Source organism: Drosophila kikkawai, chromosome 3R, assembly GCF_030179895.1.
Source record: "Drosophila kikkawai strain 14028-0561.14 chromosome 3R, DkikHiC1v2, whole genome shotgun sequence".
NCBI lineage: Eukaryota > Metazoa > Arthropoda > Insecta > Diptera > Drosophilidae > Drosophila > Drosophila kikkawai.
Genome location: NC_091731.1, coordinates 17,566,282 through 17,588,336, shown reverse-complemented (window position 1 = coordinate 17,588,336; position 22,055 = coordinate 17,566,282). Strand labels below are relative to the sequence as shown.

The 22,055-nt window shown below is 42.5% G+C and overlaps 5 protein-coding genes across 7 annotated transcripts; 3 read left to right on the top strand and 2 right to left on the bottom strand.

The window, feature by feature from the left end:
• Positions 1-241: 241 nt before the first annotated feature.
• LOC108077422 (putative divalent cation/proton antiporter TMEM165) lies at positions 242-7,917 on the top strand. Of its 3 annotated transcripts, none has more exons than XM_017170756.3 (7): positions 242-335; positions 3,492-3,780; positions 3,839-4,129; positions 4,228-4,368; positions 5,539-6,117; positions 6,939-7,118; positions 7,181-7,917. In XM_017170756.3, the coding sequence occupies exons 2-7, from the start codon at positions 3,601-3,603 to the stop codon at positions 7,358-7,360; spliced, it is 1,551 nt and encodes a 516-aa protein (XP_017026245.3). In that variant the 5' UTR covers positions 242-335; positions 3,492-3,600; the 3' UTR covers positions 7,361-7,917. The 3 variants fall into 3 exon arrangements, with proteins under 3 accessions (XP_017026245.3, XP_070142526.1, XP_017026218.2); XM_017170729.3 differs by lacking the exon at positions 242-335 and adding an exon at positions 621-765; XM_070286425.1 differs by lacking the exon at positions 5,539-6,117 and having other exon boundaries at positions 247-335.
• A 115-nt stretch (positions 7,918-8,032) lies between these two features.
• On the bottom strand, positions 8,033-15,135 carry LOC108077385 (serine protease inhibitor 88Ea). The gene is made up of 5 exons (XM_017170682.3): positions 15,019-15,135; positions 13,210-14,176; positions 12,716-13,005; positions 8,518-9,523; positions 8,033-8,454 (listed from the first exon to the last, which is right to left on the bottom strand). The coding sequence occupies exons 2-5, from the start codon at positions 14,167-14,169 to the stop codon at positions 8,158-8,160; spliced, it is 2,553 nt and encodes an 850-aa protein (XP_017026171.2). The 5' UTR covers positions 14,170-14,176; positions 15,019-15,135; the 3' UTR covers positions 8,033-8,157.
• Positions 15,136-15,284: 149 nt separating this feature from the next.
• Mau2 (Mau2 sister chromatid cohesion factor) lies at positions 15,285-17,568 on the top strand. Its single transcript, XM_017170706.3, has 2 exons — positions 15,285-16,888; positions 16,954-17,568. The coding sequence occupies exons 1-2, from the start codon at positions 15,471-15,473 to the stop codon at positions 17,414-17,416; spliced, it is 1,881 nt and encodes a 626-aa protein (XP_017026195.1). The 5' UTR covers positions 15,285-15,470; the 3' UTR covers positions 17,417-17,568.
• LOC108077395 (zinc finger protein ZFP2) lies at positions 17,441-19,818 on the bottom strand. Its single transcript, XM_017170693.3, has 3 exons — positions 19,616-19,818; positions 18,424-19,552; positions 17,441-18,370 (listed from the first exon to the last, which is right to left on the bottom strand). Exons 1-3 carry the CDS (start codon positions 19,733-19,735, stop codon positions 17,709-17,711), a joined length of 1,911 nt encoding a protein of 636 aa, XP_017026182.1. The 5' UTR covers positions 19,736-19,818; the 3' UTR covers positions 17,441-17,708.
• Positions 19,819-20,121: 303 nt separating this feature from the next.
• Positions 20,122-21,998, top strand: Dcps (Decapping enzyme, scavenger). Its single transcript, XM_017170718.3, has 3 exons — positions 20,122-20,386; positions 20,446-20,595; positions 20,660-21,998. Exons 1-3 carry the CDS (start codon positions 20,212-20,214, stop codon positions 21,457-21,459), a joined length of 1,125 nt encoding a protein of 374 aa, XP_017026207.1. The 5' UTR covers positions 20,122-20,211; the 3' UTR covers positions 21,460-21,998.
• Positions 21,999-22,055: the final 57 nt, after the last annotated feature.

Below are 22,055 nucleotides of genomic sequence, written 5' to 3'. Positions count from 1 at the left end.
AATTTTATGGGTATTAGGGATGGCCTACTAGGCAATCCTGTCGTGAGTGCCTAACGGTAGCAACTATCGCGAAATACCAATATACAATTAAATAAAATAACACAATAAAAAACAATTTCAAAAACATCTTATTTTTTAAAATCTTATTTATTGTCTTCTTTTATTATCAAAAATTTGGTAATTATAAAATTACTAAGCTGAAAACGTTCATCTCTAGGCCGCGCGCCAACAGCTGTTCGAAACTGGCCCCGTTTTGCAGCACTACCACCAGTCGAACGCTTCGCAGCACTGGATGCGAGCAGAACGATAACGATTTTCAAAGTGATTCTCGCAATGTAAGGACGTGTGTTTTTGTGCTCCCCCTCCGAGAAGTCGGCTTATTTAATAACAAGTTAATTAACCACAAATTAGTCACCAAAATCGCCTCTCCGCTTGGCTCTAACGAGTGTCAGTCGTGTTCTTTACAGTTCTTTCTCAGTCGATTGACAATTTTGCTGTCGTCAGCGGTGAAGTGTTTGCCTGACAGAGATGCGCACCTGTGACCCATAAGTAGCTAGATCTGGCGGAAAAACGCCGCAGCCAATTAAGTGGCAAACGCAATTTAAACAATGCAATTATGACAGCTATTAACTAAATAAATTAACGATCAAACAGGTGGCCTTGTGCCATTAATTTTCAATGAAAATCCAGCGAAAAAATCTATAGCTAAAGTGATCAGCAACGCACCGAATGCCGTTAATTCGCTTGTTGTTTTTGCTGATTCGGGTAACAAAAATAGAAATTGGCGAAAAAAAGAAGGGAAATAAAAATCAATGCCATTCGAAAACAAGACCCATTACAACATACGTATCGTGGCATTAATTAATATGTACATACATATATACGGCAATTGATTTATCTGCTTGTTCTCGACCAGTTTTCCTCTTATTTTGCGGAGCAATAAACGCTGTGTGTTTTTTGTAATTTGAATTCAACTTAATTGAACTGGATATATGTATGTATGTATATATTTTGTATATATACGTATTATTTAATTATTATTGACTTGCCTCGGATGCTGTTCTAGCTGGGCTCTGTTTGGCTATATATTCAACGCTAAATGAATAGTTTCGTTATCAGTTCCCTTCTCACCCACACACACATCCTGTTATTACGAATAGGTCTCCAAGACCCAGCATATGTTTACATAATGACTACTTTCGCGGGCTTCTCATTTTCGCCACTCGGCACATCTCTAACCGAATACAGTCCTCGCTCGCTAAAGTAAACAATGATTATGGGAGTTGCGAAAACTTATTTTAAACATTTTTGGAGTTTTATCTTTAGTTTTTATCATAAGTAATACCCTTATAATAAATGGAATATTTTAATCTCAAAATCATTGAACGTATGAGTACTTGAAATGTTCTAAAACAAGACGATGACATAAAGAACTAACATTTTTCGCAATTTACTACATTCGAGAGCGGGCCCTGTATATCCATATTCTTTTTGCGTCTTCAAAAGCTATTGATAATCTTGTATTTATTGGGTAAATATCCCCTTTTGCTTGCTGTGACGTTGATTCTGAATAAAGGAAGACCTTTAAAATCAAAACAAAGAAGCTAACTTTAGCAAGACGAATTTATATGCCCTTTCATTTATTAAAACAACAATTCAATCAATGAAGCATGGATGTGTATATGATAACAAACCTTTTTCAATATCCATTCTTTGTGTTTTGTTTATAAAGAAAATTGTTGGCAAAATTTCTGAAATTTAAAAAACATTATAAATTGTCATATTTCGAAATACGTATACATAATAAATACATATTTTGAACAACAAGGCCATAATTTAAGAAAAAGAAAAAACATTTTCTAATTATTTCTCTAATCATGGAGAGGTTTACTTTACGTCGCAAACTTCTGCTATAATCATATCAACTTCTCCAAGGGTATAATAAATAGTTACAGATTGCTGACAGAACAAGAACAGAAAGCCAATACTGATGTTTGCTATAAGCAAATGGGAAGCACAACAGAGTCATCCCATAAAAATTACCCCAGACTCTTGCAAACAAAGCTGATTAATAATAAATATGATAAATGATAAGACGATGATTAAACTCCTTTGTGCTCATTTGTCTACCAGGATTTTTAAAAATCACATATTTTGTATGAAAGTATCAGTATAACATATTTCCTATTAAGGTATAATAGCACCTTTAGCACAAGCAATCTTAAGCCTGATTTCTTCTGAACCAACTAGGTCCCAACGTTTTTCTAAATCAATACCTTTTGATTGGTGTTTAGATTTCTACGCTCGGTCAATGGTAAACTGATTTCCATTCTTGCCTTTTGTATAGTGTCCATGCTTATCGCCAATACGTGGACGGCCGCCCACAGTTATATTAGTTTAAAAATAAATCAAAAAGGAAAATCACGCAAAGCTTGCTACTTTTTCGCAACATGAAAGAAACCCCCAGCTATAACCATGTACACACAACAAAAAATATATTATCAGATATAGTAGCCATCTAAAAAATAACTTTTGGCGGTTCTGTGGTCACGTAAAAGTTATTAACGCATTATCTCACAGGGTTCTTAAATTGAAATACAAAGTTTACTTGATAATTGTCACTTCTACTTTAAACACTTTCATTGGAACAGGAACACTAACAATAGATAAGACCAATAAGAATTTCATTAGCATACCTATAAAACAAATCTTTTCACTTTTTATTACAAATTAAAAATAAATATTTCCTGAAAAATTATACATTTATTTGTAGCTTTCTGTATTTTCATGCTTTGTTTGTTGATATAGGAATTATGAAATGGTCTTGAATAATACCCTGACATATTTGATAAATATAAATAAGTACCATAAATATTATGCTTATCCCCTGTTTCAACCTTTTAAGTTTGCATATCATCTTGGAGGACTTAACTTGGGAGGAGGTTAACTTCAAAGATAACGAACTGTGATCTAAGCAAAATGAACACAAATATTTAGAAGGCGACACTGCACCTCTCAGCTTGCTAATTATACAGGCTATGTGGACCTAGAGAACATAGCCTCCAAATAGAGCATGTGGTTCCTAATAATTTAGCTGGCCATTATCTAATCGATAAGCTAAAGTGCTTTTGCCTCTGACGTATTGATCGGTCGGGCATGCGACGTGATCTCGGTGGATCGAGGGAAATATGTAGGTTTCGGCAACTGGGCTATACCGAGAGCAGTGACTTTGATTGACCATATCAGACGACACTTGACGCAGTGCCGGACGCTTATCTGGGCTCCGACCTTCCCCCGCCGCTTACCACCCGGTTTTTTGACTTGGCCAAACACAGACACATGGGTGATTTTCTGTTTGCCTCGGACAAATAATGCCGCGGAGAACACTTGTTGCGTTGCCCGATTAACCATAAACATTGTGCCTTGTTCAGTTTAATTTACCCCTTGCGAGCGAGCGAGTCTCTGAGCCAATTCTCTTCATTTACTTGCAGTCGTTCGAGAGTAACGGACACGTAACCACACTAAAGTTTAAAGTACAGAGAACAGTTGCATGAGGCAGGCCTAGAGGAGCAACCGTTCCCATTCACAGACAGCACCGAGATGTCACAAAATCAATCCTACTTCTGGCAAACCACCAGACACAATGTATACCTGAAGCGCTCAGCCAAATGGCACATGGCTTTGGCCCTGATGGTGGTGCTCACATTCGGCACAATCTGTGCTGCGGAAGCGCAGCCGGATGGCGATGATAATGCAGTGATTCAATCTGGAATACAGAACGTAAGTTTATCCACTCCACTAATTCGACAAAGGTTAATCTTCAGTGTTTTCCCCGCAGGACTTGGATATGCCAGTGGATTTAAACAAGCCTACGGATCTGAGCAATTTAGCGGATAAACAAAAGGAAGCTACTGAACGGTCAAAATCGAAGGGAAACTTTATCGATGCGTTCACCGCATCGATCTCTGTTATCCTATTAACAGAGCTAGGCGATAAGACTTTCTTTATAGCTGCCATAATGGCCATGCGCCATCCGCGTTTGATTGTCTTTGGCGGCGCCATTGCCGCCTTGGCCCTTATGACGGTACTCTCATGCGTATTTGGCATGGCAGCTAACTTTATTCCTAAGGTAAGGTGGATTCTGTAAATCTCTGTAAAGAGACTACACAAATGTGAGCATCGAAATGAAAACTAGATAAACTTATTTTTACTTCTTTTTATCCACAGATTTATACGTATTATATCTCAACTGCATTATTTTTAATATTCGGCTTAAAAATGCTGTACGATGGCTATAAAATGAAGCCAACCGATGCTCAGGAGGAGCTAGAAGAGGTTCAAACTGATTTGCGCAAGCGCGAGGACGAGGTAAGTGATCGTTTTTGTTTATACCTTGTATATAAGTATTGGTAGTTTTCTATGTTACCTAGTTCCCATAGATTTTAACTTTGAAGTAGTTTTGCTTGTTTCTGTTTTATATTAAAATCTTTGGTTTATTTACTGCTTTTGTTAATAGCTGCTGCGCTTGATTTTTTAGTTTACAATTATTATCTCATATCGACTGGAAGTTTGTACAGACAAAATAAAAACTTTAATGCCCAAAGCGATCACATTTCATAACGCTTTTGGTTGCCCATAACAGTCTTAGTTAAGTTATAAGTTTGCTTTATACAAAAATATAAACAATTACTAACCTCTAGCAAAGATTTTATAATAACAAGAGCCATAACGCCAATAAATTTAAATTAAGTAAAAATCTAAAAATAGAAGACGCTTCGTTGATACACTGATCAAGCAAGTGCGTTTAAGAGCATACAGATCTAAAATGTTTTTAAGAGCTTTGAGTTAGAGTTAAAAAAATGCATCTGTCGTTACTTATCTTGTTATTATAAGGTATTTGCCTAGACACTATCCCCAAGCTGTTCATAATTGAAATTTATATATCTTAATGGCATGCTAATTAAGAACTTTTTATTAACCACAACAAAGAAAACTCTACGAATACCTTTTAATATACCCCTTGTAATAAATCTCGAATGATCAAAGACAAAAGGCGCTCCAAGTGCAAGACACACACACCGGCAATGAAACCCCACATTCTCCACAGTTTTATCTTGCGAATATCTTCCTTCTTGATTTGTTATCAATAATCAAACATTCCAAAATTCACATTCACATATGATCACCCATTCAAGCCTATGTGACTAATTGCACGATTTGCAGCGCATATCAGCAAACAACAAGCGAGCTTCGAAAGTTATTTCGATCAATGAATATTCGTACTAAAACAGAAAATCGTTTGATATGGAAACGCTTTTTTTTGCCAAAACGAAAACACCACCCGAATATTAATCAACATCAAAATTTGCAGATCGATTATCTCTAGCTAATGTCAATTTTTAATTGTTTTTTCTTTATGCAAAACGAAATTTTAAAATTGATTTAACGTTGCCCCTGAACTCGTCATCGACGATCAATTTGATACACAAAAATCAAAATATTAAAATGCATTTGACATTGGCTCATGGCATGGATCAGTTGCTGCGGAAGGCCAGCAGAAAGTACGAGGATACGGAAGCCAAGCGGAAGAATAGCAACTCGGACAAGGAGGATGCCAGCGAGCAGGCTCTCATCCATGGCCGCAACAACTCCATTTCCATCGCAGCCGCATCAGCCACTGCCAATGGCGACTCCGACATGCAGCATCGCCAGCGGAAGCAGCGCAGCCACAACAACAATAACACCCTCTCTAATAGTAAGCAAAATAGCTGTGATAAAGCTGGCAACGATGATGAGGCGGATCGGGATCAGCACGAGTCCGAGGTGTTCCTAAAAGAGGGCGGACGCATTGTGGAGCAGCTCAAGATGAAGACCTACCACAGTAGCCCGGCCCACTCGGCGGCCTCATCGAACCAGACCGAACAAACCAACTCCATGGCCGCCTCAACCACCACCGTCGATGCCGCCCAGCAGGCTGGGCATCCCACCGATCCCTCCATGGTTGGCGGAAGTCTGGAGCCGCGAGCTCCACTGGCCGGACACGATAGCATGCATAGCCTCAACGGAAGCCTGAATGGGGACTCGGCCGGACCGGCTAATGGCGCCCTCAAAGCACGGGTTAGGCCAGAATCCAAATCTCAGGCAGCCCCGTTATCGTCACACGTTCTACTAAATGTTTCGAAACTGGAATTGATTAAGCATTTGTTTTTCAAGTTAGACTTTTAATGGAAACTCGTTCGAAAGTTGAAATGCCACCGATCTTGTCTGCTTTTGATATTTCTTAAAATTTGGTGAGGGAAAAGAAATAAGCTAAGGGATCTTTTAACTATCTAAGGTATAAATATGAAGGTTAAGGTTTACAAAATAAAAGGCAAATTTAAGTTTTATGGTTTAATCCTTTCCAGTTTCGTAAGCATTTACCGGACATAAATGAGGTCGGGGCTGCAATAATATCTAATAACCGACAACTTCTAACTGTTGTTCCTTTATCATGTTCGTTTCACGTGCTTTTTGCCCCAAAAACACAGACATTTCCACACTAAACACTCATAGAACACACACAGTCACAAGACAAGACATGGACATCGATTTATTTCTTAACAATTAACTTTAAGTCATTTGGGCATTTGGTTTTTGTGGCCTCTGTACTAGGTTGATTATATCCATTCCTCACTTCCATTCGATTGGCGCACATTTGTCACCCATTTTTCTCTCTCTGCATGTTGTTATGAAGTGATCGTTTTTTTTTTTGCTTTATTTTAGTTTATTCCTTTGGTTCGTCCATGTAACAGGAAAGTTGTGTTTTCCTGTTCAAAAAATCGTTCAATGTCTTTTTTATACGCTGTTCTTATCCTTTTTTGCGCACATTTTCATCGACATCGGCCAGATGCGCCGCGTTCTTCCTAGCTAATCCTTGGGTGTTATGTCTTCTCTTGCAGCTGGACCGTGATGTGAATGCTGCGCTGGTAAACGACGCCGAGAGCGGCCGTCGTCGTCCACAAAAACGCGGAGCCACCTACTTCACCATGCGCATCTTGGCCCAGGCCTTTACAATGACCTTCCTGGCCGAGTGGGGCGACCGCTCCCAACTGACCACTATTATTCTCGCAGCCAGCAAGGTGAGAATACGAAATAACTAGTTTGTTATAAAATACAAATTCAAAACAATTTCCTTTTACAGGACGTCTATGGCGTTATCGCTGGCGGTATTATTGGCCACTGCATCTGCACTGGCCTGGCTGTGATTGGAGGTCGTCTTGTGGCTTCCAAAATCTCTGTGCGCACTGTCACCATTGTGGGTGGCATTGTGTTCATCGGCTTCGCCATCTACGCTGTCGCCATGCCCCCGGATGACATCTAGACAGCAAGCCATGGAACTCTTGACGAGATTGCCCCGTTGACGACCCCACATTATTTGAAGACTTAGTTGTAGAACCCTTTATACCAATGTTTTCGTTTGAGGAGCAGGATTGTATTGATTAATCTAAAAAAGAAGATGGTGGATTCACATGTATTTAACATAGTTTGGCAAACAACAAAACGAAATCCACAAAAATTAAGGAAAGAAAACAAAAGTGCCTTCAGTGCTTTTCACCTCGGCCATGACATATAAATTTAACCACATAGCTTTCCAATCCACGTTAATCGTTCAATCGCTTAGTTTTGTCTTGAATTATTTGTCCAGCTTTCGGTTTTGTGTTAAGTATTAAAGATTCCTGTACATATGTACATACGCGTGCTAATAGGACCAGGTTGGAACGAAGCTCCTCAAAATTGAAACCACATCCTTATTTGCATATTTCTTTACGTAGCAGCAGTGTTTACTTAATGGAAGCTTCCCAAAATGAAACTTTGTAAATTTTTTATTATTTATGCGAATTTTGTATGAAGAATTTAGTAAATTGAGCAAAACATTAATTTGTCAAGTGTTTTTATTGGACTGAAGAAGATTTTCAGTTATCTTAACAAGTTTTTGGGAAATCGTAAAAGAGAACAGAAGGTGTTGTTCGACCGCTAAGAAAACACCGCCAGCTTGTAATTATATTAATATTTCTTGTTATGGGCATAATTTATTAACGTTAAAGTAGGTTAAGAAGTGTACAATATCATTTACAGTCAAGACAAAATTTGGTTAGGTTAATTGCGAACTCGTCGCATTTACTGCTTGAGTGTCTTAGGATCACGATAGATGCCTGTAAACAGGATCGAGCTGGAGGTGCGATCGTAAATGAGGAAAAGGAATGGATGATTGCACTCGAACTTGGCCGGCTCCACGGGCCTGGCCGAACGGTACGTAAACAAGACGGTAGCTGCCGCTGCGGTGCTGCCCTCTTCGTCCACCTTGATCTTGGCCACGTGCTTGGCATCGCCGAGAGAAATCAACTCGGAGGTTAAATCGTCAAAGGTGGCGGCGATGGGGTCAAAGATCTTTGAGACTCCCATTCTGGCAAGGATCTAGAATAACAAATGGAGCATTTTAGTTTGCAATTGAAAACCAGGATTATAAAGTAGACTTACTGGAACCAGTTCTAGGCGCTGCTCAAACTCAAACTTGGGCAGGGATACCTCGATCTCGCGCGGCATCGCCTGGTTGAGCGACTGCTCCAGGGTCTCGGTGTTAAGTCTCGACAGAGTGTCCTCCAGGGAGTTGGGGTTGAAGGGCGGCAGGATGAGCACCATTGAGATGTCAGACTTGTCATCCGGCTGGCTGTCCGGCTGTTCGTCCGACTCGAAGACGGTGCGATAGGGCATCTGCAGGACGTGTGCGCGCAACTGTTCGTCGGTGTTCAGCAGGAAAGTGCCCTTCTGCTGCATCATGGGCACAAAGGAGAAATTGGACGCGGACGTGTAGAAGGGCATGGGAGTGGTCTTTGACGCCTTGAACTGGCTAACCCACTGACCCTTAAAATAGGCAGCATTGGCCAGGACCAATTTGGTGTCGCTGGTGATTTCCTCGGCACTCAGCATGTTCCGAATCTGGTTGTGGGTCGTGTTGGCAATCCAGTCGTTGATCTCCTTGCGCGCCGCATCTGGCTTGTTCAGGAAGTCCGTCCTGACGATCTCCTTGGCCAGCCGAGTCTCGGCGCAGTGAGTCAGATGCAGATTGTTGCCGAAGAAAATGCAATCCGCGGATGAGAACTCGAGTGGCATCTTGTGCGATCGAATTTCACGGTCCTTCCTCTCTACCAAATAGGCGCTGCGCACCATCTCCTTGGAGTCGGCCCAGTTCAGCTGAAGCACCTTGCCGAGCTCCTTTTCCGCCTCCCCGGAGGAACTGAAATAAGCCAGCAGCAGGGCATGGTAGGTGCTGTACGGTGAAAAGAAGACATTTTCGTTGGGAGTGCTTTTTCGGATCACATCGAGCATGGAGACGGAGAAGTTCTGCTGGCCCTGATAAAGGTTCATTCGCTTTTCCAGGAAGCTTGAGTTGGGTTCAACGTCACAAAGACTGGCTAGTGCAATCGCCGGCAGTAGCACCAGCACGGATAGGCTGAGGATATGCATTTTGTGACTGGAAAACAACCTGTGATCAGTGAAAGAAAAATATGATTATTATTGTAAATTAAATAATAAACCAAAGAATGTCTAAAAACCATGTTAATAAACCCTAAAGAGAGAGTGAGAGATCCGTCAGGTAACCTTGAAGCTGGAATGTCTGAGGCTTAAACATTACCCGTCTTATCGGCCTTAGCCTCTGTTGAATATTAAATAACTGAAACCGACGACTCTAATGTTTGTTTGTGTCCCGGCAAAGTGATTAGAGACCTCGAAAGGCCCCAGAGACGCATTTAAGTTGGGTAAATTTATGCAGTTCTCAGGTAGAGTGGTTGACGCATCACATTGCTCTGGTTTCCCCGCCATCCGTTCACGTGTCATGACAATAAATGTCAGAAAATTATTTCGAAAAGAGCTCAACGCTTTGGGTAGAAAACCCCCACTCATTAAGGGAACCGTAAAATAAAAATCTTTTGTTTACGCTCATTAGGAGATGGCATCTAGTCAATTTTACAATTCTATTCATAGACAGGAAAACTCTAAAAAGCAGAGTAAGTCAATATTATAAACCTTTAAAAAGGGGGAAAACATTTATTGTTTTGAAAACGTTTTGTTTTTACTTTTCCGTGCTTATTTAGAATTAAATTATAAAAATTTTGTTATCTATTTGTGTTATTTGCTACGAAAAGCACTAAGATTTCCCTACCGACCTGTTCAAAGATTATTTCTCATTTCAAACGTGCAATAATTTGGAAAAGCATGAAGCTGTGAAACTTATTTTTAAGATTTATGCATCATCGTGTTTCATTTCTTTTAAAGTCATTGAGATAAAGTCGGAAATCCCAAGACAAATATAAAAATTGAAATTGGTTCGCTTCAGTTTACTGATTTAACTCGAAAGCTTTTCCAGTCCATCGAGTGGTTTGTTACTTATTTTATCTTCGGGCGACAATTGCAACATCTTTGCAGCCGCGACATAAAACAAAAAAAGTGAAAGTTCCCCAGCCGCTCTGCACTCGAAATTCGCAATCCAAAACATAATGAACTGTGGTGTTCGAATGCAGCAGCGGAGCATGAAAGGGGGCTCTGCAGATTGGGAGTGGAAGCTTTTTACCAGCTGAGCGATGACGATGTCCGCGGTTGCGTGACTGCAGCGCCAGAGGGCTTTGTATAAAAATATACAAAAAAAAAAACCCAAAATTAACATTTCCAGCAACCGGTTGCGCGGATCCCACCGGCAGACAACGCCACAATATAGTATGTGATTCATAAACGGCACAAATTGTTGGCGTTTCGTATTTTAGCGCGTATGCTCATTGTTGACCCTGTATTGGCGATTTTGTAATTATTTTTGTACCCTACACAGACGTAACGTTTGTCTGTCCGTCCGTTTGACATCTGCGCATGCGCGTCTCTTTCCTTATATTTTTTCGTTAGCTGACTGAAGTTTTGGGATTCTCCCAAAATACTGAACAACAAGTTTTGATTGATGGGAAGCGGACATGTCATTTTGATCTTTTGCCTCGAACTTGGCTTAAATGGGTGTCAAAGTACTTGGGAAAAAAAATAATAAACAAAACGCCATTAAGAATGATCAATAATTAAAAATAAAGTAAGTTATAGAGTATGTATAAAGGCTTAAGGCAGCTCTAGTAGGAGCATGGTACATTTTAAGCCTAAAGCAGAAGGTAAAAATCTATTTCAACAAAGGTTTTTCAACCTAATATTTAGTTATCTTTCCAAATATCGAGTTAATCTGTAAATGTCCTGGTGATAAAGAGGCAATATGGTCAAAAGCTTCAATATTTTTCACTTGAAACTTGCTTTAGGTTTTTTATTTTTGGAAATGCCTGAGCTGTTATAATTTAATGTTGGTTGTGAAATTTCCAAATTATTATTATTTCTTTAAAAAAATATATTTTATGACGTATTCTTGGAATTGAATCTTCATAGAAGCTGGATGATTTATGTATGTATGTATAAACCAATGACCGAGGTCATGATCACAGATAAGCACTTGGTGAGTGTCTTGAAAGAAAGCCCCTCTTACTACCAGTATGTATGCACATATGTACATATATACATCACAAATTTCAAGTATTTACTATACCAAAATAGCGCCACTTATTGCCTCACTTCAATTGCGTGCGACAAAATGTATGTATCCATATTTATCTATAACTCGTGAGTATGCAATTATATTATATTATTACATACAGACATATGTACACTCTGATATGCTGATTAGTATTGCAGAAATAGGCTACGCTTTAATGCCGACCCGATTCGTTGAGTGATCGTAACGGGCTCGGGGGAGTTGAACAAATTGGGACAAAACACTCGACAAGCACTGAATAAACGCTGGGAAATACCTTCTTCAACTGTGGACCGAAAAACACGTCTGTCCCACTCGACTGCGGTTATAACTTTGAAGTTTAAACTGGAACTCGGTGGCCAAATGGCAGTCCAAAATAAATTCAAGCCCGGCTTGGGTATCGATAGACGATCGGTGAGCAACAGCTGATCCGCGTGCCAGATCGGTGAAATTTTGAAACTCACAACACTAGGTGGAGCATTTTAGTGGTACGTTCAGCAGGTATTTTTGTTCATATAAGGATTTATAAAATAAATTCACTAATCTTAAAGCGCCAAAATTAGGAGCCTTATTTTACTTTGTTTGAATATATTTCATATTTTATTTTATATTATATTATATTTATTTATATATAATGATCTGTTCCCAGATCTCAAAGACCGGTATACAGGGCTGCCGCAGAAAACACGCTCACTTCAATTTCAATGTGAAAATTGAAATAATTTACCTTTCTCCCAGTTTAATTGAACCATATCTAAATCTATTAATAGATAAAACACAAAAAATAAATAAAAATAAAAACTAACTACGAACATGAAACTAAAGTACTAAACCAACCTGGGGCCTCTCGAATTTAAAAAAAAAATCTGTGAATGCAATTTTTTGAGAGAATTGGTTTTGAAACCACTTTGATTCACCAATGATTGCAATTTGAAAACTAAAAAAAATCTGGAATATTTTATAAGAAATATGCTTTAGAAGGGATTTAAAAAGATATTGTAGCAATACATTTTTATGTGCAAATTGTATTTATTGCGTTGACGTACCTTTTATTATCAAACATGATATTTACAAAAGTATAAGGATTTATCAACCGCAGACTCGATGCTAAGACCCAAGGTTTACGCCTTCATTGTCTTGGGATCGCGATAGATGCCTGTGAACAGGATTGACTCGTTGGTCTCATCGTAGATGAGGAACAGGAAAGGATGGTCGCACTTGAACGTCTCAGACTCCACTGGGCGCGCTGAACGGCTGGAAAAAAGAAGGGTGGCCGCCGCCGCGGTGCTGCCCTCCTCGTCGACCTTGATCTTGGCCACCTGCTGGGCGTCGTCGAATACAATTCGCTCTGACGTCAAATCCAAGAAGGTTCCAGCCGGGGAGAAGGTCTTGGTCAGTCCCATGCCGCCGAGGATCTATAAGAGAAATAAGCGATTACTGTATTATGATGAATTTAAAGATTTGGATCATGCCGAATGAGCTTATTAATTTTATTTTAAAAATATTATTTGAATAAGTTTAATTAAAAAAAAAAAAAGGCAAAATGTTCGCAAAATCGATTTCTATGCGGGATATTTCACTTTTATTTATTTTGTACACTAGATGTGAGAAAAGCTTACCGGAACCAATTGCAAGCGCTGCTCGAACTCAAACTTGGGCACGGACAGCTCCAGTTGTCGCGGCGTAGCGAAGTTAAAGGCCTGTCGAAGGGTTTCGGAGTTCAATTTGGATACCACATTATCCAAGGATTTTGAGGGCAGGATAAGCACCATTGAGATCTCGGATTTCGGATTTTCCTGTGTTTCGTAGGAGGTGCGGAAAGGCATCTGCAGAACTTTGGCGTCCAGGTTTTCGTCCAGAGTTAACAAGAAGGAACCATTTTGACTCATCATAGGGACCATTGAATAGTCAGTCGGGGTGGTGTAAAACCGTTTCTGGGAGGTCTTTTCCGCCTTGAACTTGCTGACCCACTGACCCTTGAGATAGGAGGCATCGGCCAAGACCACACGAGTGCGCGATGTAATGTCGGTCTCGCTCAGCATGTCGCGGATCTGGTTGTGGGTCTGGTTGGCAATCCAGTCATTGATTTCTTTGCGCGATTTGTCCGGCTGGTTTTGGAAGTTCATCTTTTCGTACTCGTTAAAAAGGCGATCCTTCAGGCATTCCCCTAGCTCAAGATCTTTGGCGTAGAAAATTCGACCCGCTGAGGAAAATTCCAGCGGACTTTTGCGCAAACGGGTATGAAGGTGCCTTTTTTCCACAATGTAGGCGCTGCGCACCATCTCCTTGGAGCTGGCCCAGTCTAGATGTAGCACCCTAGAAAGCTCCTTTTCCGTCTCCCCGGAGGAACCGAAATAGGCGAGGAGCAGTGCGTTGTATGTGCTGTATGGCGAGAAGAAGACATTTCCGCGTGGAGTCCGTTTATGAATTGCATCCAGCATAGACACAGCAAAGTTCTTCTGGCTCTGGTACAGGTTGGTTCGAGATAGCAGATTATTTTGGTCTGCGGGCACATCGCACAAACGGGCTAGGACAATGGCAGGTAAAACCACCAGGAGGGTCTGGCTGAGAATGTTCATTTTATGGCTTAAAAATATGCATAAGAAAAAATAAATAGATTAGAAATTTAAAAAACACCTAGAAGGTAAATATATATATATGTGCAAAAGTATTCCTGAAAAAATGTCGAACACGTCACGTAACGGCATATGTACATATATATTATTAACTTTCTAAAAATAAAACAAATTTAATTATATTTGAATTATTTTCAATGTTTATATTTAATATATTTCAGCACGTTAATTTTTTTTGGAAATTACACAATATTTATTACATTTGGCACGTTCTCGTTAAAATTTTTACTATGTATTGGAAGCAAATAAAAGTATTGTCTTTATAATCAATATAATCTTTATAATCTTATAATCAATTATAATCAATTGCTTACCTATGTAAATCAATCAGAATTGATTAGTTTATTGTTTGTTGCTTGAGGAAAGCTTATGCTTGGTTTAAATACCTTTTAAGACTGGTTCGACTTGTTGGCATACACTGTACTATATATGCACATAAGTACATTATGTACATATGTGTATATTAAAAATCTCTTGGCTATTAAAAAATTCTTGGATTCTGAGATTGATTGGGTTCCTGGAAGTCTTTTATGTCGGGAATACCATATCATTTATACATACATAGCTGCTGGGCCAGAGGTCACATTAGCAGAGATAACAATTAATATATTATGCATTGTGCGAAGCTGAATCACGCTTTAAGAATATTTTAAATTTTACTAAAGTTTAACCAAAAAAAAAAACGTTAACAAATATTATTATAGACTTTAATTGTTGTTATCTAATGTGATATTAAATATTTTTTAATATATGCACTAATTCGCTTAAAGATGTAAATAACTCAATAAATACCTTTAACAGCAGGACACTTTTTTAGAATGCACTCCGAACCGTCACGACCGTCAACCAATTGAGCTTTGAAGTTGGAAAACAATGGGAGCGAAAATTATTGTTTGGTTTCGATAACGATAACGATAGACGGCCATAACGATAGATAAATAATGGACATTTTCCAAAACCAAGCATACAAAAATTAGTATGTTTAACGTACAATTAATTAGCCTTTTAGAAATGTTTACTTTTATTTCAGTTTATTAACTTTTTTAGCATGCCAACGAATCCGCTTGCTTTTCCGTGATTTCGATATCAGTGACATTTCGATATCAGTGACAGCTCGATTTCAGCTGCAGCTTGTGCCACCACCAGCGCGTGCATTGACCAACACTGGCAGCCACCACCGCACAGTCGCGAAATTGACAACAAAACAAAATTACGCTATAAACAAACCGAAATTGCTGTCCAAAATGAGCGCATCAGCCTCCACTTCGGCGGCGGCGTCGCAAGACGCCTGCTACATCTCGCTGCTCGGCTTGGCGGAGTTCTTCCGCACCTCACAGCCGCCGAACATCAAGAAGTGCATCCAGTGCCTGCAGGCGCTGTTCACATTCATGCCGCCCTCAAAGGTCGAGGCGCGGACGCACCTGCAAATGGGCCAGATCCTAATGGCCTACACGAAGAATATAGACCTGGCGCGCCATCATTTGGAGAAGGCGTGGAGCATCTCCGAGCCGCTGGCCAACTTTGACGTCAAGTTTGACACGGCCTCGCTTTTGGCGCAACTTCATCTGCAAACGGACCAGAACTCGCACCAGGCCAAGGCGATGCTGCGGCGCGCCGTGGAACTCTCACAGCACAACGTCTATTGGCACTGCAAGCTTCTGTTGCAACTGGCCCAGATACATGCCAGCGATCGCGAGTACTCCCTGGCGTCCGAGCTGCTGGCCGTGGGTGCGGAAAGCGCCGACGAGGCGAGCGCCACGTACCTGAAGGTCTTGTTCCTGCTTTCGCGCGCCATGATCCTGATGATCGAGCGCAAGACCAACGATGTGCTCGCCCTGCTCAACTCTGCGGGCCAAATCATCGACAACAACATACCCAATCCCCACCAGAAGGAATATCTCAAGGTGTTCTTCCTGGTCCTGCAGGTGTGCTACTACCTGGCTCTGGGCCAGGTGAAGACTGTGAAGCCCAGTCTCAAGCAGCTACAGATGTCCATCCAAACGATAATGGCACCCAATTGGCCATCGGACGAGGCTATCTTCGGTGCCAATCAGCTGGAGATGTTCGTGTGGCTGCCTAAGGAGCAGCTGTACGTGCTGGTTTACCTTGTGACCGTGTCGCACTCCATGATGGCGGGTTACATGGACAAGGCACAAAAGTATACCGAGAAGGCGCTCACACAAATCGAAAAGCTTAAACAGCAGGAGGATAAGCCCATCCTGTCCGTTTTCAAGGTGATTCTTCTGGAGCACATTGTCATGTGCCGCATGGTGATGGGAAACCGGGAACTGGCCATCCGCGAGATTGCTGCCGCGCGGGACGTATGCCTGGCGGCACCGCAGCGTAGTTTGCTGAGACGGCATTCCGCCCAGCTGCACTGCCTCGTTGGGCTGTATTCCATGTCAACCAGTTTCTTCGAGCACGCCGAGCGACAGTTTCTCGTTTGCGTAAGCGAGACCAGCGAGAGGGACCTGAAGCTGTTCGCCAACCTCAACCTGGCGATAATCTATCTGCGGACCAAGCGGGAGACGGACCTGAAACAAATACTTGACGCTGTGTCGACGGAGAACACGCACACTTACAGCAGCCAGGCGCTAATGGGGGGCTTTTACTACGTCCAGGGTCTGCACGCCTTTCACAAAAACAGCTTTCACGAGGCCAAGTGAGTGGTGGAGCATCCTTGACATCAATGGTTATATTCCTTAACGTATTACTTTTGTTTTGCAGGCGCTTTCTCCGTGAGACCCTGAAAATGGCCAACGCCGAGGACCTTAACCGGCTGACCAGCTGCTCGCTAGTATTGCTCTCGCACGTCTTCCTCAGCATTGGCAACTCCAAGGAGAGCATGAACATGGTCACGCCGGCAATGCAGCTGGCCAGCAAGATTCCCGACATCCACGTGCAATTGTGGGGATCAGCAATACTCAAGGATCTGCATCGCATGTCCAAGGATGTGCAGCACGAAAAGGATGCATATGCCAACCACGTGAAATACTCGGAAAACCTGATTGCGGACCAGCGCAAATGCGTCCAAAGTGCGCACCATGAGCTAGTCAACTGGTTCCACGGAGATCCGCCGGTCACGAGCGGTCCGCCCTCCACAGCCGCCCTGCTTCTGCCCGAGACCTCCGTCGTAGCCTCCACGTCGACGGCCCTGCAGCCAGCGGGGCAATATGGTCAGTTCTACTAGCAATGAGGAGACGACACTGCAATGTACCATTTAAGCTTTTATTTGTATCTACAACCTAGCCACTAAGTTAAGACTAAAGATGTTCTAAAGTTGTGAGTTTTCGACATAAATTGTATTCCCGCTGGGGAGAAGTGGACAAGTGGAAACGAACAGCAGTCGAATAATGTGTGTGTGCGTGTGTGTGTGGGGTGCAGCAAGGATAGACACACCGTTGAGGTGGGATGCATCCCCTTTTTTTTCAGGGAGAACTAAATCGTAATTTGTGCACTTAAAAATATCACTGGTTAAACGCTTATATCATCAGCGTCGACTCGGCCATCTCGTTGAGGTCATCCTCGAGGGCACCGCTACCATTCTCCTTGTTGCTAATCAGGGTAAAGTGCACCAGGCGCTTGTCGTGCTGCTCGTGTCCGGAGAGATGCGTCCGCATCTCCGGCATTGACTTAAACTCTTCGTTACACACTGGACAAATGTAGATTCGGTCGCCCTGATGTGTCCTCTGATGCATCTGGCAGTCGCCGCGCTGCGTAAAGGTCTTCGAGCAGAATGGGCACACATATGGACGCTCGCCCGTATGCGTTCTTCGGTGGTTCTTGAGCACATTTAGGGCTGTGAACCTCATCGGGCACAGATCGCAGGCGTAGGGCCGCTCTCCGGTGTGCTTGCGCTTGTGCTTGGCCAGCGAGCAACTGGTGGTGAACCTGGCCGAGCACACCTCGCACTCGAAGGGCTTGTCCCCTGTGTGGGTGCGGGCGTGCGAGGCCAGCTCCGCCTTGGTAACGAACGAGTGTGGACAAAGCTCGCACTTGAAGCTCTTTGTCTCCGAGTGGCGTAGCTTGTGCTGGCGCAGATTGGCATTCTGTGTGAAGCTCTTGCCGCAGATATTGCACACAAATGGCTTCTCGCCGGTGTGGATTCGCATGTGGTCACGCAGAGTTGACAGCATGGTAAAGACTGTGAAACAGATGGTTTTAGGTCTTTTACTGTGAACTTAAAAGCAGACTCACCTTTTTGGCAAACGTTGCATTGGTTGCGTAGATTCCGCTTGTGGCCCTGCACCATGTGCTTGCCCAGCTGCTCCTTGGACTCGCACTTTAACCCACATTCCGGGCAGTTGTGAGCGCCATGATTGGCCCGGTGCTCGGCCAGGTGATCTGGCGACACAAAGACCCGTTCGCACTCATCGCACTTAAAATTGCGGTTCGTGCAGCTGTTCTGCCTCTTGTGAATAATTAGAGATTTCTCCAATGCAAAGCCAGCATTACAGCGATCACAGTGGTATTTCAGCTCTGCTACCAAGGCAGCTCCTGGCGCTGCTGGGCTTGTTCCCTCGACCGCCGAGGACGAGGTGGCTGCTGAGTTGACAGGTCTGTGGCTGTTTCCCATTCGCAGCTGCTTCGAGGGGGAAGTCGACGAAGACGACGCCGACGACATGGTGTGCAGCTCCTGTTTCTCAGCTGCCCTCCGACGAGAGGTTTTCTTTTCCGGCTGAGCTTCCTGTTTAATAAATTGCTCCCCCTTCTCTTCATGCTGTTGCTGCTGCACAAGAAGTTTAGCTGCTCTTTTTCTTGTGCTCACCTGTTCACTTGGCACCTGGACAACTGCAGCCTCGTTCTCGACACTGTCAAAAATGGCCAGATTGCACTCCCTTATCTGCCGTTCCAAATCGTTGTCATCGCCCTCGTAAAGGACATTGGCCTGCGAGAAGACGGCCTCCTTTTCTACTTTCATGCTTTGCTGTACTTGTAGGATTATGCTGGTCGCCTTTTCCATGGGCTCATCGGTCAGCTCGTAGTCGAATACCTCTCCTTCACCATCCCCATCTCCGTCGTCCAAGTGCAATGAAATCCTCCGCTTACACAGGCTGCTGTCCTCTATGACCACTTCCTCCGTTTGGGCGGACACCGTGCAACGGCTGGGCTCCCAATTGGGCGTCTGCACAGCCTGATCTATGGTGGACACCGGCTGTTTATTTGACGCCTTGTCCGACTCGGACTCCTCGGGAAGGGCATTCGGCAGCAATTGGCGCAGAGTTCGACTGGAATTCTCACACATGATCTTGAACGTGTAGCAGTGGTTTATTTCACTCAAACAGCCCAGACACACCTTCTCGGGCAGATTATCGTTGCGACGCGGCTATAAAACAGAGAAATCACCCGAATTAATACTGGGATTACTCAAGGAATTCGCGGCCCTTACCGTAGTTTTTGTGAATTGCCTGAGCATGTCGGCCAGGCAGCTACCCGTTCCGTTGTCATAAATGGACAGAAACGGGCCCGTCGAGCTGAGGCAGGTCAGGCAGATCTTATCGATGTCCATTTCGCGACACAATCGCTCCGAAAACAAAATAAAACAATTAAAAAAACAAGCAATATGACCGCAGTTTGGATGGCGGATATTACTGAATAATAAATATACTGAAAAGTCCCCCAAGGCTGGTCACATCGCATTTCTTGCCGCTGGTTTCTTCGACATACATTCTTGAAACTTCTCACTCTTTCTGCTTTATTATTAAAGAAAAGCTCCATATATATCTATATATGTAAATGTCAAATCGGAAGATTTGAGAGAATATTTTGAAAATGAACCTCAGAAGATTGAAGAAAAACCCATTTAGTACATGTTCGTCAAATTAGTACAATTTAGTACAACATTAAAGATGAAATTACCCAACACTGGTCGAGAGCCGTATCTTAATATATTTTAAAATCCCAGCTACGGTCACACTGCACCTCTAAAAAAGCCGCAAGTAAATTATTTTCTACTAATTTAAAGAGAAAAAAAAAACAATAGAAATGCCGGAACCAGCGGAAAAAAGCACAGAATCCAACTTGCCGACGTACGACTTGTCAAAGTTCCGGCTAAAGCGCATACTAAGCAACAATAGTGTACGGAAAAGCATTTCCCTGCTCGGCACTTTCCCAGACCTTTCGGAAACGGACGACGCTATTGTTGTTTTCGAGAAAAATGGTGTGTTAGGCCTAATTTATTGCCCATGAATTTCTAATCGAGTACATTAATTCCTGCAGCCTATAGGGAAAGCGACGTCGCCACTCAGCCGCTCTCCGAGGAATCACCGAAGAAACCGAGCTATTTTAGCGCAGACCTCAAGGTGGACACCGAGTTTGTTAACAATATATACGGCAGTTATCAGGTTGTGCCCAGCAGAGATCTATGTGGTAATTATAAACAAGGTTTATATCTAATATGTTGCCTAAAACTCTCCTTAATATCTATACCCAGGAGTCAAAAGTACTGTCATATATCCCGCAACGGACAAACATATCGAGAAGTATTCCATTTGCCAAAAGTACCTCATTCGGGAGACTCCAGAGCTCTACGAAAAGATAACTCTTCCTTACCTCTCCTCAAGCCAATTCTCCTTGGAGTGGGTGTACAACATACTCGAGCACAAGCAGGAGACGGAGAGGATCGTTTTCGAGGACAAGGATCCGGAGACTGGCTTCATCCTGCTGCCCGATCTCAAATGGGACGGGCGGAATGTAGAGAACTTGTACCTGCTAGGCATCGTCCATAAGCATGATCTAAAATCGCTTCGTGATCTAAATGCTAGCCACCTGGATCTACTGCGTAACCTGCGTCAGTCGGCAAAGGACGCTATCTTCAAGCGCTACGGCCTAAATCCCAACCAGCTGCGCATGTACTTCCACTATCAGCCGTCCTTCTACCACCTGCATGTCCACATCAATCCGGTGCGAAACGACGCACCCGGAATTTGGTGCGAAAAGTCTCACATGCTGGACACAGTGATCAACAACCTGGAGCTTCTGCCGGATTATTATCAGCGAGCCACTTTACCTTTTGTCCTTTATGAGGGCAACAAGCTCTTGGAGCTATATGAAAAGGAGCAACCGGTTCGAGTGGTGGTCCCGGCAGAGAGTGAATCGGAGAAGGCTACGGTTGCGGCATCGGAAGAGGGTTTCAGCGATGACGAGCCAGAAGAGAGGCAGTGCAAGCGCATTAAGTTGGCCGCCACTCCGGAGCCAAAGGAAGTCGAAGCTCCAGCACAGGCGTGTGCTTAATTATAAACTTAGTCGGGGTGCCACAGAAATACTTTGAGTGCTTTTCATCAGTGATAGGCACCAATGCATTTGTATGAGTAAGAAAAAAAAGCAAAGGTTGCTTAATTTATAGTGTAAGTGTACGGCAGAGGGTCGGCAGAGAAATTTGCTGACCCAAAAATGGCTGCAAGAACATACATATGTACATATGTAAGTTGCCAATTTCAATGAATTTCCAAAGCAAATAGGTTTCTGTGGGTACCCCTTTACCTTATATTATCATTAAGCAGAAAGTCAATGAAATTTGATAAAAATGGATTCTACCAAAGGCCTTATAATAACAAGATACGATACTTTTGAATTGTTAGCACAAAATCAAGCAAGAACACTCACTAAATGGTTTATCGTATGCCGTTACTCACCTTGTTATTTTAAGGTCTTTAATAATACCCCATGCGGGTAGCTACATAACTACTCAAATGTCGAGTTAGAATAGGATTCCACTGAATTATCATATGCTTTCTATTACAAACAAAATAAAATAATTTGTTTTGAACTAAGATTAATTTTTTTCTAATAAAATGTATTTTCTTCCAGGAAAAGTGGGCCACTTAGGC

What these genes read in the sequence shown, in the direction of transcription:
- Dcps (XM_017170718.3), top strand. Translation starts at nt 20,212, where the DNA reads ATGCCGGAACCAGCGGAAAAAAGCACAGAATCCAACTTGCCGACGTAC. An exon ending in TGTTGTTTTCGAGAAAAATG is followed by an intron (nt 20,387 to 20,445) that starts GTGTGTTAGGCC and finishes TAATTCCTGCAG; the next exon opens with CCTATAGGGAAAGCGACGTC. An exon ending in GCCCAGCAGAGATCTATGTG is followed by an intron (nt 20,596 to 20,659) that starts GTAATTATAAAC and finishes ATCTATACCCAG; the next exon opens with GAGTCAAAAGTACTGTCATA.
- LOC108077422 (XM_017170756.3), top strand. Translation starts at nt 3,601, where the DNA reads ATGTCACAAAATCAATCCTACTTCTGGCAAACCACCAGACACAATGTA. An exon ending in TTCAATCTGGAATACAGAAC is followed by an intron (nt 3,781 to 3,838) that starts GTAAGTTTATCC and finishes TTTTCCCCGCAG; the next exon opens with GACTTGGATATGCCAGTGGA. An exon ending in ATGGCGCCCTCAAAGCACGG is followed by an intron (nt 6,118 to 6,938) that starts GTTAGGCCAGAA and finishes CTTCTCTTGCAG; the next exon opens with CTGGACCGTGATGTGAATGC.
- LOC108077385 (XM_017170682.3), bottom strand. Translation starts at nt 14,169, where the DNA reads ATGAACATTCTCAGCCAGACCCTCCTGGTGGTTTTACCTGCCATTGTC. An exon ending in AGCGCTTGCAATTGGTTCCG is followed by an intron (nt 13,006 to 13,209) that starts GTAAGCTTTTCT and finishes TTTCTCTTATAG; the next exon opens with ATCCTCGGCGGCATGGGACT. An exon ending in GATCCCAAGACAATGAAGGC is followed by an intron (nt 9,524 to 12,715) that starts GTAAACCTTGGG and finishes CACTGATCACAG; the next exon opens with GTTGTTTTCCAGTCACAAAA.
- LOC108077395 (XM_017170693.3), bottom strand. Translation starts at nt 19,735, where the DNA reads ATGGACATCGATAAGATCTGCCTGACCTGCCTCAGCTCGACGGGCCCG. An exon ending in GGCAATTCACAAAAACTACG is followed by an intron (nt 19,553 to 19,615) that starts GTAAGGGCCGCG and finishes TCTGTTTTATAG; the next exon opens with CCGCGTCGCAACGATAATCT. An exon ending in ATGCAACGTTTGCCAAAAAG is followed by an intron (nt 18,371 to 18,423) that starts GTGAGTCTGCTT and finishes TCTGTTTCACAG; the next exon opens with TCTTTACCATGCTGTCAACT.
- Mau2 (XM_017170706.3), top strand. Translation starts at nt 15,471, where the DNA reads ATGAGCGCATCAGCCTCCACTTCGGCGGCGGCGTCGCAAGACGCCTGC. An exon ending in AACAGCTTTCACGAGGCCAA is followed by an intron (nt 16,889 to 16,953) that starts GTGAGTGGTGGA and finishes TTTGTTTTGCAG; the next exon opens with GCGCTTTCTCCGTGAGACCC.